Source organism: Protomyctophum bolini (assembly GCF_963924005.1).
Source record: "Protomyctophum bolini genome assembly, chromosome: 14".
NCBI classification, from domain to species: domain Eukaryota; kingdom Metazoa; phylum Chordata; class Actinopteri; order Myctophiformes; family Myctophidae; genus Protomyctophum; species Protomyctophum bolini.
This window is the reverse complement of record NC_137875.1, coordinates 25,041,235-25,057,931: the sequence shown is the minus strand read 5'-3', so window position 1 is coordinate 25,057,931 and position 16,697 is coordinate 25,041,235. Positions and strand designations below refer to the sequence as shown.

At 40.5% G+C, this 16,697-nt stretch overlaps 1 protein-coding gene across 1 annotated transcript in view; it reads left to right on the top strand.

Annotated features, from left to right (window-relative positions):
- The window catches only part of khdrbs2 (KH domain containing, RNA binding, signal transduction associated 2), a gene marked incomplete at its 3' end in the record, with an annotated part of 72,332 nt that overhangs the window by 37,795 nt on the left and 17,840 nt on the right, over positions 1-16,697 (top strand). The window contains exons 3-5 of the mRNA XM_080782929.1: positions 3,228-3,344; positions 6,550-6,696; positions 16,173-16,315. Coding sequence (XP_080639055.1) covers positions 3,228-3,344; positions 6,550-6,696; positions 16,173-16,315 — 407 coding nt within the window. The remainder of the gene's footprint in view (positions 1-3,227; positions 3,345-6,549; positions 6,697-16,172; positions 16,316-16,697) is intronic.

Here is a 16,697-nt window from a genome sequence, read left to right as displayed (position 1 = left end):
GAAATGGAAAAGCGAGAAATGAGAAATGAGAAAGCGAGAAATGAGAAAGGAGAAATGAGAAATGGAAAAGCGAGAAATGAGAAAGCGAGAAATGAGAAAGCGAGAAATGGAAAAGCGAGAAATGAGAAAGCGAGAAATGAGAAAGCAAGAAAGCGAGAAATGAGAAATGTGCCGTTTTCTCGATTGTGCCGTTTCTCGCACTCTCTCGATTGTGCCGTTTATCGCACTCTCTCGATTGTGCCGTTTCTCGCACTCTCGATTGTGCGAATCGAATGAGAATGCTTTAATTTGACTGAATGGAAGGCAGAGAAATACACAATAATGCATATTTACCTATTTGGCATTCTAAAATAGCCATTACAATACCAGTCCTCAGGAGGACGCTGCAATTATTATTTATTCATGTCGAACTGAAATTGCATTTGTGTAATTATGTGCATCCCGTTGAAATGCATTTTGAGCTTATAGATCTGCATTTTATTGGTGAAGAGAGGGACTACCACAGGATCTACGGTATAGTAGAAAGCCCTGGGGGTATAGGGTATCCAGTTTATGTGGTTTAATACATACATTTCCTTTTGGGAAATGTAGACGTTTGATATTTATGTTTGATAATAGCCCATCACAATTTAACAATTAAAAAAAAAGAATAATCAGTGACATTAACCATTGTGCAAATGGATGCTACGCACACCAATCCTTGTAGTGGAGTCGGTCCAGAATATTCTAAAAGGTAATCTTTGAAATACACTGATATAGCCAGAGTGCCAAGCATTGATTATAGGACAACACAGAGAATAAATAAACCAACGTTTCGGTAGACAACTGCCTTCTTCAGGCTATCATCACATTATCATCACATCATGCCTTTGGCAAGTTGTGTGTGTGTGTGTGTGCGTGCATGCGTGCATGGGTCCAGGTATTGTAGTTTTTCCATGTGGTTGAAAAGTAGGATAGTAGCCTAGTACTAAACAGATAACACACCTGGACAAGTGAGATGCTGCCAGGACCATTCCTATGCTAAACCATGCTCCTCTGATAGGATTCATTAATTCAAGCCAAAGTGTGAATGGGTGGCATACAAATTATGAATGGATGTATTTGTGTGGGTTTCCATTAAACCCTTTGGGGATTCATGGGTCAAGATAGGGATGCCCATGGTGAGTATTTCCAATTCCAATACTTTTACTTCTACTACGACTGAATATAAATGTACACTGTATACAGTATCTCTGCCGTCGGTAAAATAAACCACCTAACTTTATTTTTAGAAAATGAAAAAGATACATTTTAGTCTACGTGACTGTTAGGTATTTTCTGTGGTTTTGTGGGTGATGGTCATGAGTCCTTTGGCCTTTTAATCTTATGACCCGGTGTCTCCTATGGTCTTGCCAAATTATGGATTATGCATTGCCCAGCTGTGACTGACATTGGATGTCACGCTGTCCCACTGACTGTAAAATAGTATGGTTCTGGCCCGGCCAGAGTTTAGATAGTAACACTGCTCCCCTAGCTAGCGAGGGAGCGTTGGTAGAATTGTTTTGTTTCCGTTTGCCATAACACCCAGCCTCTGTGTTTTTGCCCTTGAAAGTAGTATTCGCTCTAACAGACTTGTAAACTGCACTCAATGACGTTATGCCCTGTCCCCCGGTTCCACTAACTGATTGCATGTCCGGACTATCTCTGCCCCGTGAGATAGTTCCTGTATGCAATATTCCGTATTCGTGACGTCTTGCATTATCTGTCCATTTGTAAACAAATATGTTTTTTGACCTTGTTGTTCAACACATTTTCCGGTGTATTGATTACGGTATGCTATATTAACCATGTTCAATTTGGACATGGTCAGAGATCCTTGTGGAAACGCTGTACGGATTGCATGCCTTCTTCTCTCCCAATACAATGGTGAATATGAATATATCTGATTGAACCCCCTCCTAGCTCTGCTTGTCTGAAATTGTCTTCCTTGTGTCCGTCAATTCATTCTAAGGTATTTTGGTTAACTCTGTTATACTCTGAATTTTACTCATTATAGTCCTAAAAGGTTTTTATAACCATTTCTGTAAAGTTACAAGCCTTCTGCTTCTATTCCAGTGAAGAGTATTTTATTGTAATTAGAATACATTCAAAAGTATTTATACAGTTCCGGTGCTCCGGAGCTCCAAGCTCTCTGCTATCGAAGCTTTTCCTTATTTATCATAGTCTTTATTTTAATACAGTCCTTTCAAGTATAATGGTAGAAATATTTCCATCAGTGACAACCAGGAATAGTCTGGTGACCACCGGAGAGACGGGTTGGCAGCCAGAATGTAGATGGCACCCGGGAGCAGTATGGGTTGGCGCCCCGCAGCCTGCGTCTTCCGCGAGGAAGAAGCCCAACAAACCCACGTGAGGCCTTTAGTAGGTTAATTTAAGCCGCAAGCAGAGCCTGCGGCACAACCATGGGCTTGGTGGAGCCTGCAGAACCATTGCAGCTCGAGAATCCACCATTCCTGAATGAAGTGCCTGGTGCTGGGAACAGGGGCTGGACCTGGTGAGAGCAGGAGCTGACCTGGTGAGACGTAGGAGGGGCCCAGACAGGAGTCAACCCACAGAGCCTAGTCCTTCCACGGGAGGAACGGATTGTGTGGCCCTGATTTTTCCCTAATGGGACTGATCGAGGGTAGCTACTGGGACGTAAGTCAGGGCTTGATCACCTGAGTGAGGGGTATGATGTTGAGAGACCCGAAACCCAGATGACCTTGGGATACATCACTGAGGATACGTCCCAGGTGCATCCATGCAATGTATTTTTGTTTTAGTTTTCAGAAAATTATATTTTGAAAACAAAGCAATACTGACTCATCAGAGTTGGTGTTGTGACTTTATATATTGTCAATTACTTGCATGAGAGGGGGAGAGGTGGTGGAGTTATTTGCTTTAGCAGACAGTTTGAGGGTCCAATGGAGTCATAAGTTTTTATCCAAAGTGTATTTTACTACTTTCCAGTGGTTCAATATTTTCAAAACAAGTAAAGGGTGTTTAATAGCACTGATTTATGGAGAAAGAAACCTCAAAAATGGAGTTAGGAGGTTTCCTCCCGACAACGATATATTCTTTTTTAAAGAAAATTGGTTTGTGACCCACGAATGGGTCCCGACCCACTGTTTGGGAAACGGTGATCTTCTAGAGAGGGTTTAAGTGGTTAATTAGATTTCAATCATTCTTTTCTATTCCCTCTGTTTCAGTTCAATTTTGTGGGGAAGCTGCTGGGACCACGGGGAAATTCCATGAAAAGATTACAAGAAGAAACAGGAGCAAAGATGTCCATCCTTGGTAAAGGTTCAATGAGGGATAAAGGCAAGGTAATTAAAAATTAGAGCTTTTTATTGCTTCACGTACCGGTAATTCACTTATAGTAGAACTATAGTTAAGTGCCTTAGAAATAGCCATAGCAGTGCTCACTGTTCATACAACTAAAGTATCCCAACTGTACATGTGAAATACGTACACTATATCGAGAAAGTCAACTAACGTAGATACAGAGTGTATGGAATTAATAGTATTTTGACAGTTAAATCAAACATCAGAGAAAAAGACAACTACAGAACAACATGCAATTAAAGGAGAATTCCATGCTAGAATGCTTTCTTATCTTTCTTTGTAGTTGTTACGTCCCCACCAAAGAGGCCTAGGTGTTTTTTTGTGCAAAAACTCCTTATTGGCTATTTTCCCTACCATAAGCCCTCAATGAATTGCATTGCATTGAATGGGAATTGAATGGGGCTATGGGGTGTTATGCTAGTTCGCTTATTTCCATCGAAAGAAGTAGTAAAGTGTGCCGCTTGGGATATTATTTACATTATGAAGAGAGGATATATACAAAGAAATTATCATTTTGAGCGATGGAAATAAGCGAATTAGCACAACACCCCATAGCCCCATTGAATTCCCATTCAATTCAATGCAATTCATTTAGGGCTTATGGTAGGGGAAACAGCCAATAAGGAGCTTTTGCACAAAATAACACCTGGACCTCTTTGGTTGGGGCGTAACAACTACAAAGAAAGGTAAGAAAGCCTTTTAGTATGGAATTCTCCTTTAACACTAGCACACATAGCCAATGAAGTTCTCTGCTATGTACTGTCTGTGAAAGGTATGGTTGTTAAGTCTGTGGGTTTTTATAAATATTTTACCAATGAAAAGTCTTTTGACTAAGCTTGTGACTAATAATAACTACATTACATCTGTTGGAAGTTCATATTCCAATTTCCTGAAAAAGTGACCGTTTTACATAGAAGGTTTCCACCCGACACATCGTCGTTATCCTGCTGACAGACTTGTTGATCCCCTCGACGCGAGAGTCTTATCCATGTGTATACACAGTGTAAGTGCTGGATCTGAGAGCTTAGCCAAGGCCATGACAGGCCTCAGTGCTCTCCGGTCATAGAGTTACACTACTGAAGGTAACATACTGTATACCAGGATATGACAATAGACTTGCTGTAACAAACAAAACCTCCTTCGTTAACGTGGAGCTGCGCAATTACATGTAGCCTACGTTTCAATGGTGGTGGACTGGTGGTGCATGCATCTTTAAAGCTGCTATCCGGGACTAAACTTAGTTTAATGAAAATAAAAACTGTATTCCAAACTGTATGGCAGAGTATGTTAATGCAACAGAAGTAACACATCTGCAATGTTTGGAGGGTGGTCTCCCTAAACTCTTCCATTGAGATATTCTGATCCTAGTGTCAGGTAGAACACTAGGTTGGTTGGCTGGTTGTAGTACTGTATGCTCATAAGCCCAATATCTGCACTAGACAAGTGGGAGTTTCTTCGTAGATGAGCGGTATGCCGATAGACCCCGGTTCAAATCCCAGGTGTTACATTTGTAATTGCAGCACCTCATGTACTGTAATTATGACTGTAATAATGTCACCAGTACCTGGGAGAGAACACAAAACATATGGATTCCAGCTTCAACTAGCTTTATTGATTGATTGACTTTGCCAATTGCAGCAATGTCACATGGGGTCCCTACCCTGAAAATATATCACCCTACAGGGTAATATTAACAAGTGCCTCTGCAGCACATGGGACTACTCACATTTTAATCCTTCCTCCCTTGCAGGCAGTGGAGATTCACTCAATTTGAATGTAAAACAGAGATCTGGCATATAGAGAGGGAGTCATATGATTTTAATTATGAGCATATTAAGAGTTGTGTGTGTGTGTGTGTGTGTGTGGGGGGGGGGGGGGGGGGGGCTGTATTGACTGCCAATGGAGACAACAACAGAAGCATCGTAATGCATGTTAATGCACAAGCATTATTGTCATCACATATTCCGCCCCACAGGGCAATGTTAATTTAGAAACTCCAATGCCCTTCTTTGAGCCGATGTGCCCTTTGTTGTGTCTTGCCTACATGTTTTGACATTGGACTAAACAACATAACAACCCACATAAAGATCTTTCTCCAATTTACACGTGTAATGTTGCTGGCATGTTAAAACGGCATAGTGCACTTCTTTGTGCTCATTTCATTTTTGAGGAAAATTGTTGTAAATCATTTGTAAATATTTCTAAACTGCATGTTTTCAATCAGCAATTTTGTTCACTGACCTTAAAGAGACAAATTCCACTTGAGAGTAGACAAATCACTTGAGAGTACTTGAAATACATACTGTAATTGTCGACAAAATCAACTGTAGATGTAGTCGACAAAGAACTAAAACATTTCAGATGACTAAAATATGACTAAAACTCAATTATTTTACTCAAAAGACTTGGACTAAGACTAAATAAAAATGTGCTGCCAAAATCAGCACTGGTCGTCATGGGAACGTACTACAGTATACCAGTCAGGTTCTTATGGTCCTATAGCCTAGGAAACATAATGCAAGAATCTTTCACATCAAAGCCTTCAATGTCTGAAACGTCTGCTAAGCCAAAAGATGTTTGTAGCAATAACATGACAATGAATTGCAATGCTGGCAAAACTCATTATTGAAATGCTTTTGTTTTTTAGCATCCCTCTGCAATTGTAAGACTTTGACACATGACTGGTGCCTTAGATTGGGCTGTCCTGGCATTTTGGAAGAGCTAGTCAAGCTCTGGCGAAGCCTCAATAATAAATGATCATACAACAAAAAATGTCAACAATGCTTTTTCTTTGGTAGCACACAAACCATGACTGATGTGCTCTAATTCCACATGCATACCCCATTTCCAGAATTGAGGCTAATTATAGAAAAAGTACTAATCATCAAAATCACTATTTATATTAATAATAATTTCTTCCAGCATTCAGCAGAACATTTTAAGAACTTCGGAAGTTTCCTTTGAAGTGGTATAGGATAGAGTCATTTGAGTTATCTTTATGTGTAGTCCTACAACAATACTTGATCTGCACTTTATTTATATTATTCTGTATGCTGAATTCTTCAATAATAAACATAGTAAACAGTATGAAAAACCTAGTAAAAGAACCTTCTGATTAATCTCATTGTTTTATTTTGTTTGTCTTAAAAAACAATACTTGATCTGTTTTCTTTTATCCACATGCAGGAAGAAGAGCTGAGGGGAAGCGGGGAGGCTAAATATGCCCATTTGAGTAACGATCTTCATGTTTTAATTGAAGTCTTTGCGCCGCCCGGGGAGGCTTACTCACGCATGAGTCATGTCTTGGAGGAGATAAAAAAATTCCTAGTTCCAGTAAGTTATCTTTACATTAACTTCTTATTCTGTGGGAATGATTATTTCGAAGCGGCACATATTCACCTTGACAGCTGCTCTGTCAAGTGTGTATTTTCTTCTTTTTTTCCGCTGGGGGATTGAGCCGACTTGGCTGACAAGAATTGTCCTTCACTGAGAGAGAAAAAAAGTGTACGACATTGGAATTTAAAATAAATTGTGTTTTTCACCGAACATTCATTTAAATGAAAATTTTAATGGCCCGTTGAAGCAAAATGATAATTTCTACAAATGCACAGGCCGATTAATTTGTACAGTTGCAGTCTCAAGTGAAGATAATTACTAAATCAACTTACCAAGTTAAACTAGTATAAGGCGCAGAGAGTCACTGCCACGACACATTGTGCAAGCGCAATTCTAAATCGCATGCTCTTGCTAACAAGAAAATATAATGTATTCCACAATTAACAAGTGTAGTGTATATGGAAACCCTCTCCTAGGCTCCTCTAACGTATTGCCCGGAGCACTTAGCAGTAATTAATATGCAAAGTGTGTACCCTCCCCGAGTCTAGGCAGTAAATATTAATAGTGCTTTAAGTGTGCGATGCCTACTGGAAGAGGTGCTGTGAGTGTATACGGTACTTACTGTTTATTCCACCATCGATTGGATATCCAAAACTAGCAGATATACAAGTTCATAGCGTCACGAACCGCACTATGAGCTTGTAGATCTGACAATTTGGGCAAATTTAACATGTTTAACTCAAATCTTTGCTCCTGGCTGGGGAAAAATATTTTGTGTTTTGATATGGGGGCGACGGCCAAAATACTAGGGGTGCACGATTATGACATTTTGACCGATATCCGATCTCCGATTATCTGCAGGGTCATATCAGCCGATACCGATTCTGACATTATACAGAGGACCATAATGGAAACAATAGGGGCTTGTCATTCCGATTATGCTACCGATTATATCATGCATCCCTACAAAATACATATAATTTTTGGGGTCCTTGACATTTCAGAAAACCATTTTAGAAGACATTTTCTGAATGTCGGCCTCAGGTCGTATTGGGTTAACAAGTCTTACCCTTACTGCTACTGTGCAGACCGAGGCATGTCCTCCCTGACTCTAAATCGGTAAATCTCCTCACCATCTGTGAGACAAGGGAAGACAAGAGGTGTATTCACTTATTTATCAAAGAGTGCTCCTGGTCTTTTCTTTTTCTGGACACATACCTTGCAGTAAAACTCTGTGGTTTAGCTTATTGGGTAAAATGGGTACAGCATTGAGTTCAAAGCCAGGCCGCTGTCAAAACAGCAGTACTTGATTCTGCAGGAAGTTGAGTTTGGTCAGCGTCGCTGTCTGCTTGTTTGTTTATCGTGAGCCCATTAGTTTCCAAGTTTGTGCCTTCTATCCTTCAACCTGTTCATCAACAAGCAGAGTTTTCTCACAGGACTGACACTGACTGATGTCTATTGTTGGATGCACCACTGCTGTGCGAGATAAAAAATACTAAATCCCAGAGAATTGTAGTCTCTGATCAATTAGAGCTGTGGCGCCCGCCTGGCCCAGCTCATTATTGTATAGACCTCATCTCAGATGGCCAAGTCACATGTTTTGCTTTAGCAAGCCTGTTACCGTACATAACTCACTGTCATGAACAAGATGGTATGCTTAATTACTTAAACCCTATATACTTTTTTGTACGTCAAATGGCGGAAATAGCCTCCTGTGGTAAGTGCTGAGAGCTGATGTTAAAGGCAAACTTCACCCTTTTTGCCAAAAAAATAAAAATAATAATGTTAATGACGTTTAGAAGATTTAGAATACTTTCCTGGGGGTCTTTATGTGTGTAATATGTGGTTTTAGATATTTTAGATTTTAGCAGTGAGTCCAGTGTCTCTGATGACACTGGGCTCACTTACTTCCTGGACTACATGTTGTCTCAGTAAGACATCCCTCCCCCGATCCACAAGAAGGAGCAGTGCACCAAAGCATTATGGGAATCTAGCCACGTTCTGCATTTGAAGTAGAGCTTATGGGGCATGTTTTCCAACAATTTAACCCGAATTTATATGAACTTATGGTGCTTGCAGACTGATTTCCCACAAATTTTCCTGCTGTTTTTCCCCAAAAACGCTTCAGTCTGTATGGACCTTTAGACTTAAGAAATGTATTGGGATATTTTTAACTATAGTATTAAAGGGGTGAGAGTGGACTGGATACTGATGAAAAACATCTACAGGCATATGGAGAAACGCAGAACAGATGTTTACACATCTCACACACGCAGTTCAGATGCGGTGGAAACTTTCACGTTCCTCCAAAAATGTTTGAATTTAACGTTCAATGATCTGCTATTTCATTTGTCAATCTTATTTTTGTATTCTTTTTTAGATGTATAATTTTTGGCTTTTTCTGCCTTCATTGATAGGTTGAAAGTAGACTGACAGGAAATGGGGAGAGAGATAGCGGGGAAGACGTGGGGAGTCGAACGCACGGCACAACGTCAGGCTGGCTCAGCAGCCTAGGTGCCTGGACGGTTGAGCTAATCACATTTTAAGTCGGATTTTGTGCTGAAAATGATCTAGCTCTACAATTAAGCATGGCGGATGCGATGCGTTGTGAGCTTGTGGCTCTGCTATTTATTTTCAGCGTGTGACACCATAGTAGAACAGAGCATAAATTAAGCATTAGAACATTGCGGAGGGGGGGGGAAATGCATCGGTCTGAATTGCCCCTTAAGCTCTACTTCAAATGCAGAACGTGGTTATATGAAGGCGCGGTCCCACTCAGCGACTGAGTAATTAGCTGCTACCTTCGTAAATCAGACATTAATTCCGCCGTGTACCTTACCAGCGCAAACCACTTAAGGCGCAGGCAGGGCAATTTGCACTGACTGCACCTTTGATTAATGTAAATGTGGCCCTGAGTGTAGTGGAAGTCAATCGAGGTTTCCGAAACAACAAACAAACAGCAAAACGTCGGCGTGAATACTTTATATATAGATGCATCTTATCAACAGAACCAATATGCCTTGCTTAGATGACCACTTTTCACTAATGGGGACTCTACCTCAGCATGTCCCACTTAATGGTCAGCATTTTGTATTCCATATACTTTTTTCTCAGTTTAATTTCATTACCGGAATTATACCCACACTGGTTCACTATTCAAGTCCATACTGGATGGAACAAGTCCAAAAATACGTGTTCATTACGGTCTAGCGCTTGTCTTGCATATTGCCTTGGTAAAGCAGGAGCCAGGATGCAAAAAAATATGTCAGACTTGCTGCCGATCACTTCCTATTCTATAGCCTAATTGGCGAGCCTCACATGTTTTACTTACGTAAAAGTGTCAATCACCTGTTGTACAAATAGTCTCTACAAGTACAAATTCTGTTTGCAGAAGGTCCCATTTTTTATGTATCAAAATCATTTGAAATTTGCTTGAATCTAGTTATCAAATAATTATAAGTAGCGTAAAAGTACAATATTTGCCTTTGAGATGTTTTGGAGTAGAAGTAAAAGTATTGAAAATACCTACAATTATTACAATAAATGCACCAAAATGTTTTTCATACGTATGTACGTATATACATATGTACGTCTGTACGTCTGTAATCCATGTAACTCGAGAACCGTTCGCACCACCAACTTCAAATTCACCACACGCATCGCGGATGACTCAAGTGAGTGCAGTGCCCGGTGTCGAGTTGGGCCGGATAGGCGGTTGTCCAGAACCGCCAGAAAGGCTCTGCCCATGGCCCAAATGAGCCAATTGGCAATGGCAACACCAGCATTAGCTTGATTTGGCAAATACCCCACACCTGCCCAATTCCCCACACCTGCCATTTCATTAGTTAGTCAGTCCACTTCACACTTTTTAGTCATCATAGCTTAGTTTTTATTAAAATGTTTAGTTTTTGTCTGTGAAAAAAGGTAGTCGACAGACATTTTTCATCATAGTTTTAGCAGCAGTGCAGAGTAGCCTACATACCCTATGTGGTCAATGGTCATACAATAATCCATCTTCTATACACAGCTGGCATATACACACACACTTCTGCCTCCCTACTGAGCGGTGTAGCCAGAGGCTGTGCTATTTGTCAGTAGAACAGAAAACCGGGCAAGAAGGAAAAGCTATGCTCTAATGGGTTTGCTCATCAATCAGTCAACGAGCTCCAGCTGAGGGACTGTGTGGGTCACAGAGTGCCAGTACTTGATCTTTCTCATGGTAAGCAGCGAGCTCGCTCCAGGTGCGTGTTGGAGGTGACTGCGTACCGCTCCCTGTGGACACAGGACGGAGGCGACAAGCACAACCTCTGCCCCTTGCTCGCAGGCTTATTTATTTTTTATTTGAAGGACCCCATGCAGTTTGGTATTCATTTTGGGACCGATGTACAGGTTGGTGCCTTGCATGGTTTCCTCCACCATCGGTGTATGAATGGGTGAATGAAATGCACAATCTATGTAAAGCACTTTGGATAAAAGCACTATACCAGTAAGACGCCTGAGGGCGAGAAGCGACCTTGCGTGCACGCATCCGCCTCGTTGACGGCAGACTGCTGGGCGAGCGCTGGTGCTTGGCATTGGGGGTCAGATCAACATGGACTGAATTCTGTACTGGTCATACTGTATATGGAGCATGTCTTGAGTCTACAGGGTTTAATGAGGTCAGATCAACATATGGAATGTCAGAACAGGTGAGCTCCATACAGTATATGGAGATCTGAGGGTGGTAGTGGGAACATTTTCTTGAGTGTACAGGGTTTGATGAGGGCCCAGGTAGGGCCTTAATTTTAGGGCCTGTTGAGAACTCTAGTTTTCGCCGGCTGCCGGGCGCGCCTGCACTAATAACTTTGAGAAGCGACCTTGCCCTTACTGGTTATTATCTCGGACTGGCTGAAGGCCAGGGAGGGAGATTATGTTTTAACCTCTGTCTGTCCATCTGTACTGTAGCTCATCTCGCAAACCACTGGACTGATCCACGGCACATTTCTTGTGCATGCTGCCAATAAGATGAGGAAGACTCTTTCAAATTAACACATTCCTCTCCCGTTACACTAGGCGGGATCGTGAGGCCAGTGCAAGTCAAATGCACAAAATCTGTCGCTGCGTCACAAATGTGAAAAGTTGAACCGTTTGTGGTGGTGGAAATGCCCTTTCCTTCTGCAGCATCCTCGGGTCCTCCTGCCGGCTGCAATTAACCGCATCTTACAGGTCCCCATGCATAGACCACCCAGCCTGGTGGAGATAATGCTCTCCTCAGAGCTGCCCTTTCTGGTGTTATTTGTATGTTTATTCATGAATGTAACTGTGTGGAATTGTGGAATTCAAGGCCTTAGAGGAATACGCATGAGTGAATGTATTTCAGTCAGACAGCTTGATTATCCACAGAATGCAGGATAACAAACAACAACAAAGACTCAACAACATAATGGATCTCATTTACCGGCTCCCCAGGTCATATGAAATCTGTCTCATTCTGTATATTAAATTCATTCATTAATACCCATGGTGTAAAATTTCAAATAATGTACAACATTGAGGTATTTTTTACTTACAGGAGTATTTCCTATTTTCTGTACTTTTACTTAATTCTACTCCACTATATCCCAGAGAAATATTGTACGCCACTACAATTATTTCAAAACATTAGTTACTATACTCGTTACTTTGTAGATTAAATAATATATTAACCAATTCAGTCCTATATACATTTCAGCCATTTGAAAATAGTCGATCTACAAGCTCACAATACGTTGCGATGCGACGCATTGAGAGCTTGTAGCTGTGAAATGGGGACATTCCGCTACTTAGTAGTAGATTTTGATACCAATACTTTTGCAGTTTTACATAAAATATTTTTTTTATTACCAGACTATTTCCATATTGCAGTATTGATACGTTTACTTAAGTAAAAAAACATGTGAGTACTTTTACCACCACTGTTCATCCCGCTGTGTTTACAGCTAGACTTTTACAACCGGGGAAAATATCTAATTGGCGACTGTTGTTACTTTGGAGACTATCCAATGATTCAATGTTATTAGGGCTAATTCATGCTTCATTTCACAACCATTTAGTTCCACAAAATGACAATTATTTCCAACTGAAATAATTCCTTTTTGTTTAGCGACCTTTTAGCTTGTTTTGTTCTAAGAAAAACAATGCATTCATTGTGCAAAGTCAAATTCTCATTAATGTAATGTGATCAAATGGACCCTTGCAATTACACTATCAGAGTTAAATGAACACAGTGTACTACATGTGTAATGGTATGCAGCATAGTGACAAAGAAACACCCCGCCAGTAAACTTGGGTGAGGTGATGGAGAGAATGGGAACCACTCACACCTTTTAGTTCGAGACCCAAAGAGAAATGTGAAAATAAACAAAATAACCAAACTAGTGAAAATAGCCGATCTAAAAGCTCACAACACACTCGTGATGATCCCGACATGTTGTCAGCTTGCAGATCTGCTATTTTCACTACTTCTTAAAACTATTTTTTCCCTCTCCAATTAATGGATTTTCTTTTTTTCCTCGATCCACTGTTTGGGAAACGGTGCTCTTACACGGTGCAAAAATCTGCACAGTGTGCAGAGGGCTGCCTTTTTTCAGTGTAATGTTATAACATTTTGACCTCTGCAAAGCCAGTCAAGGTTAAACTGCTATGCACGGCTGATATTCTCCATTTCTCAAATATTATGCCTATATCAATATTACAGGCTTTACAAATAACCCCTGCAGGAAATAACCCCAATTTATATTATTCATTGTCAGACAATGAATAATGTGTTATCCATGCCTGTTATCTGCTATGCGATTCTCATCCATATCATATGGCTCGTACAGACAAAATGCTTTAGAAACATGAGAAGACTGCAATTATCTTTTACATAAAATTGTTGAAAATATCAGCCCGCCGAGTGCATAAATAAAAAGAGAAAATTGCTTTTCCTGTAGTAATTTATATGAAAGGGCACCCTTATTTAATATTATGGTTCAACAAGGTGTGTCTCAATACAGAATATGTTTAGAAATAAACGCAAAAGATGCCACGTTTGAGACATCCAGGAAAAGCTTTTTCAACCATAATAGTGCAAAGTTGTCCTTAAAAGGGCAACAATAACATACACAAAATATTTTCCCTCTTCAGCCAAGTTGCTGTGGCCACAGGCAATAATTATGTTATCCGGTTGTCTGTACAAACGTAAGTCCATACGTAGGCTACACATACAGCACAATACGTAGCCTATATACGTACATCCTATTATCATGAAAAATGCAATATCTCAGGAATGCCTGAAGGGAATTTCATCTAAATTTCACTGACACAAACATCCACTTGAATTTGAGGATGAACTCGTTTATAATTTGGTGGTCACAGGTCAATGTGTGTGACTTCACAAATCACATTCATGAAATTGCTTTAATGTATTCATTACAGTATGTGAGACAGACGTGGCGCGCCTCAAGAGAAATTCAGGCGATTTGAATACTGCCTATAGTGAACACCTATATACAAACCTATTATTAACTTAAAACTCACCAGAACCAAGGACGAGTGTTTTCAATGAATCTAACATGGTTAAAATGGAGATTGAAGTTACAATAGAAATAGAGAAATGGAAGCGCTGCAGGGATCTGTTAGTGGCTCTTAGATGGGTGCTCTTTGGTGATACAGGTACAGGTATCCTTCCTCTCTCACCAGATAGACCCTGGCGAAGACCTTTTGGTCGAAACACGTAGGTCCTGTTATTTATTTGCCTTGCTCATCATCAAATAAACTATTTCATTTTTCACTAAAGACGGAGTGCCTTGGACTTTTCTTTTCAAGTCTGCAATTCACATTTTGACAAGCAGCACAACTTGGAGGAAGGATACCTTTTGTCTATGAAGTAGGTTTGTAAAGGAAGGGGTGAAATGAATACCAATATCTACTGAATCAAGCAACTTAAAAACTGTCTGAGGTGTTCACAAAAGCCTGAGTAGATGATAAAATGACACAAAACATGTTTGAAAGTAAAATATCGCTTTAAAAGATAATAATTTTGTAACTCTGCAAAGTGTACAAATGTAACCAAATGGACCGTTGTGAGTCCATTTGGTTTCATTTGTACACTTTCACCAACTACACACTGTATAAATTAGGAACTGCGTTTTACACTTGTTGGATCCTATAGATACTCATTTTGTTCCTTCATTAACGATCTCTCATCTAGTTCATTATTCTAAAACTTGCCAACAGACTGGACACCCAAACCGAGGCTGACCATGTCATTCTTCAATGAAAGAATCAGTGCTCAGCTAAACTACATATTTTCGGTGTGTGTCGAGAGTTTTAATTTGATGACATTTTGCTGCTGTTGCAAGCAGAAAAGAGGCTTTATGCGTGCGTCCTCAGCTTGGAATTCATTGCGAATGGATTTAAACCTTGGGGAACAAGCATCACTGGATGCCTTTAAAGCGATGCTCGAGGAATGGCAGGCAAGGCAAATCAGACTGTCAATGTTTCTCAAATTAATCTAATTTAGCTTTTTGATCTTGCACGCTATGCTGACTTTTGTTTTTGTCTCATTTTACTGGTTCTCCTGCTGATCTAAATATTATGCACTTGTGTGAAGTATAACTTTTAATGTCTGCATTTTGTTATACATTGTTGTTTGGCTGCGACCACGTTTAATTTAAAGCTTCAACATTTACTGTCCCTACCTGGTTGACAAGATCATGTATTAGCAGCATGAAACTCAAAGCGCAATATATCCTCCACCAAACAGGGCTTTCTGTCGTAATATACTACTAAGTTCTGTGCACGTGTGGCATATTGGCCTACATACCCGGGCTTAAACCCCAGGTGGGACATGAAAGTTATAGATCGCAGCTTAATGTGCTGCCTGCCTGCCTTCTGGCCGAGACACTCTTGTAAAAGAGATTTTTAACTTCGATAGGCCTTTTTTCCTGTTGTGTTTTGAAGACAAATGTCCTTGTTTTGCTCATGTGACGCTACGCGTGTTTTGTTCCCTGTGGTAGAAGTAGATCGTAGCAATACCACAATATAGAAATACCTGTTACAAGTAAAAGTAGGCTACTGTGTTCAATATTAGAGTTAAACTAATGGCATCAAATTATAGCCTACTTAAAGTTATTTATGTTTTACTATTAAAGTAAGGTAACTAGGTTGCCAAATACTGTGTAGTGGACACTGGACACAATTTTTTTTTACTAATTTGCCTCTGAGATGTAATGGAATAGAAAAGTATATGTAGTATCGAAAAGTACAGTACTTAGTTAGTAGCCGACAAAATCAACTGTAGATTTAGTCAACTAAAATACTTCCGATATGTACATAGTCGACTGAAACTAAAGCATTTCAGATGACTAAAATATGACTAAAACTAAATGGAATTTCATTCAAAAGAATATGACTAATGGTGTCAAACTTTGCCGTCAAAATCAACACCACTGTGTTGTTTTCTCCCACAGGACTACAACGATGAGATCAGGCAGCAGCAGCTGAGAGAACTGTCCTACTTGAACGGCTCAGACGAGTCCAGTCGAATAAGGACCAGTGGTGGTCCTCCTGTACGGAGTTTATTACGACCAACATCCACCCTATCCACAACAAGGTAACACAACCAGTGGTGGCAGGCCTGTACGGAGTTTATTACGACCAACATCCACCCTATCCACAACAAGGTAACACAACCAGTGGTGGCAGGCCTGTACAGAGTTTATTACGACCAACATCCACCCTATCCACAACAAGGTAACACAACCAGTGGTGGCAGGCCTGTACGGAGTTTATTACGACCAACATCCACCCTATCCACAACAAGGTAACACAACCAGTGGTGGCAGGCCTGTACAGAGTTTATTACGACCAACATCCACCCTATCCACAACAAGGTAACACAACCAGTGGTGGCAGGCCTGTACGGAGTTTATTACGACCAACATCCACCCTATCCACAACAAGGTAACACAACCAGTGGTGGCAGGCCTGTACAG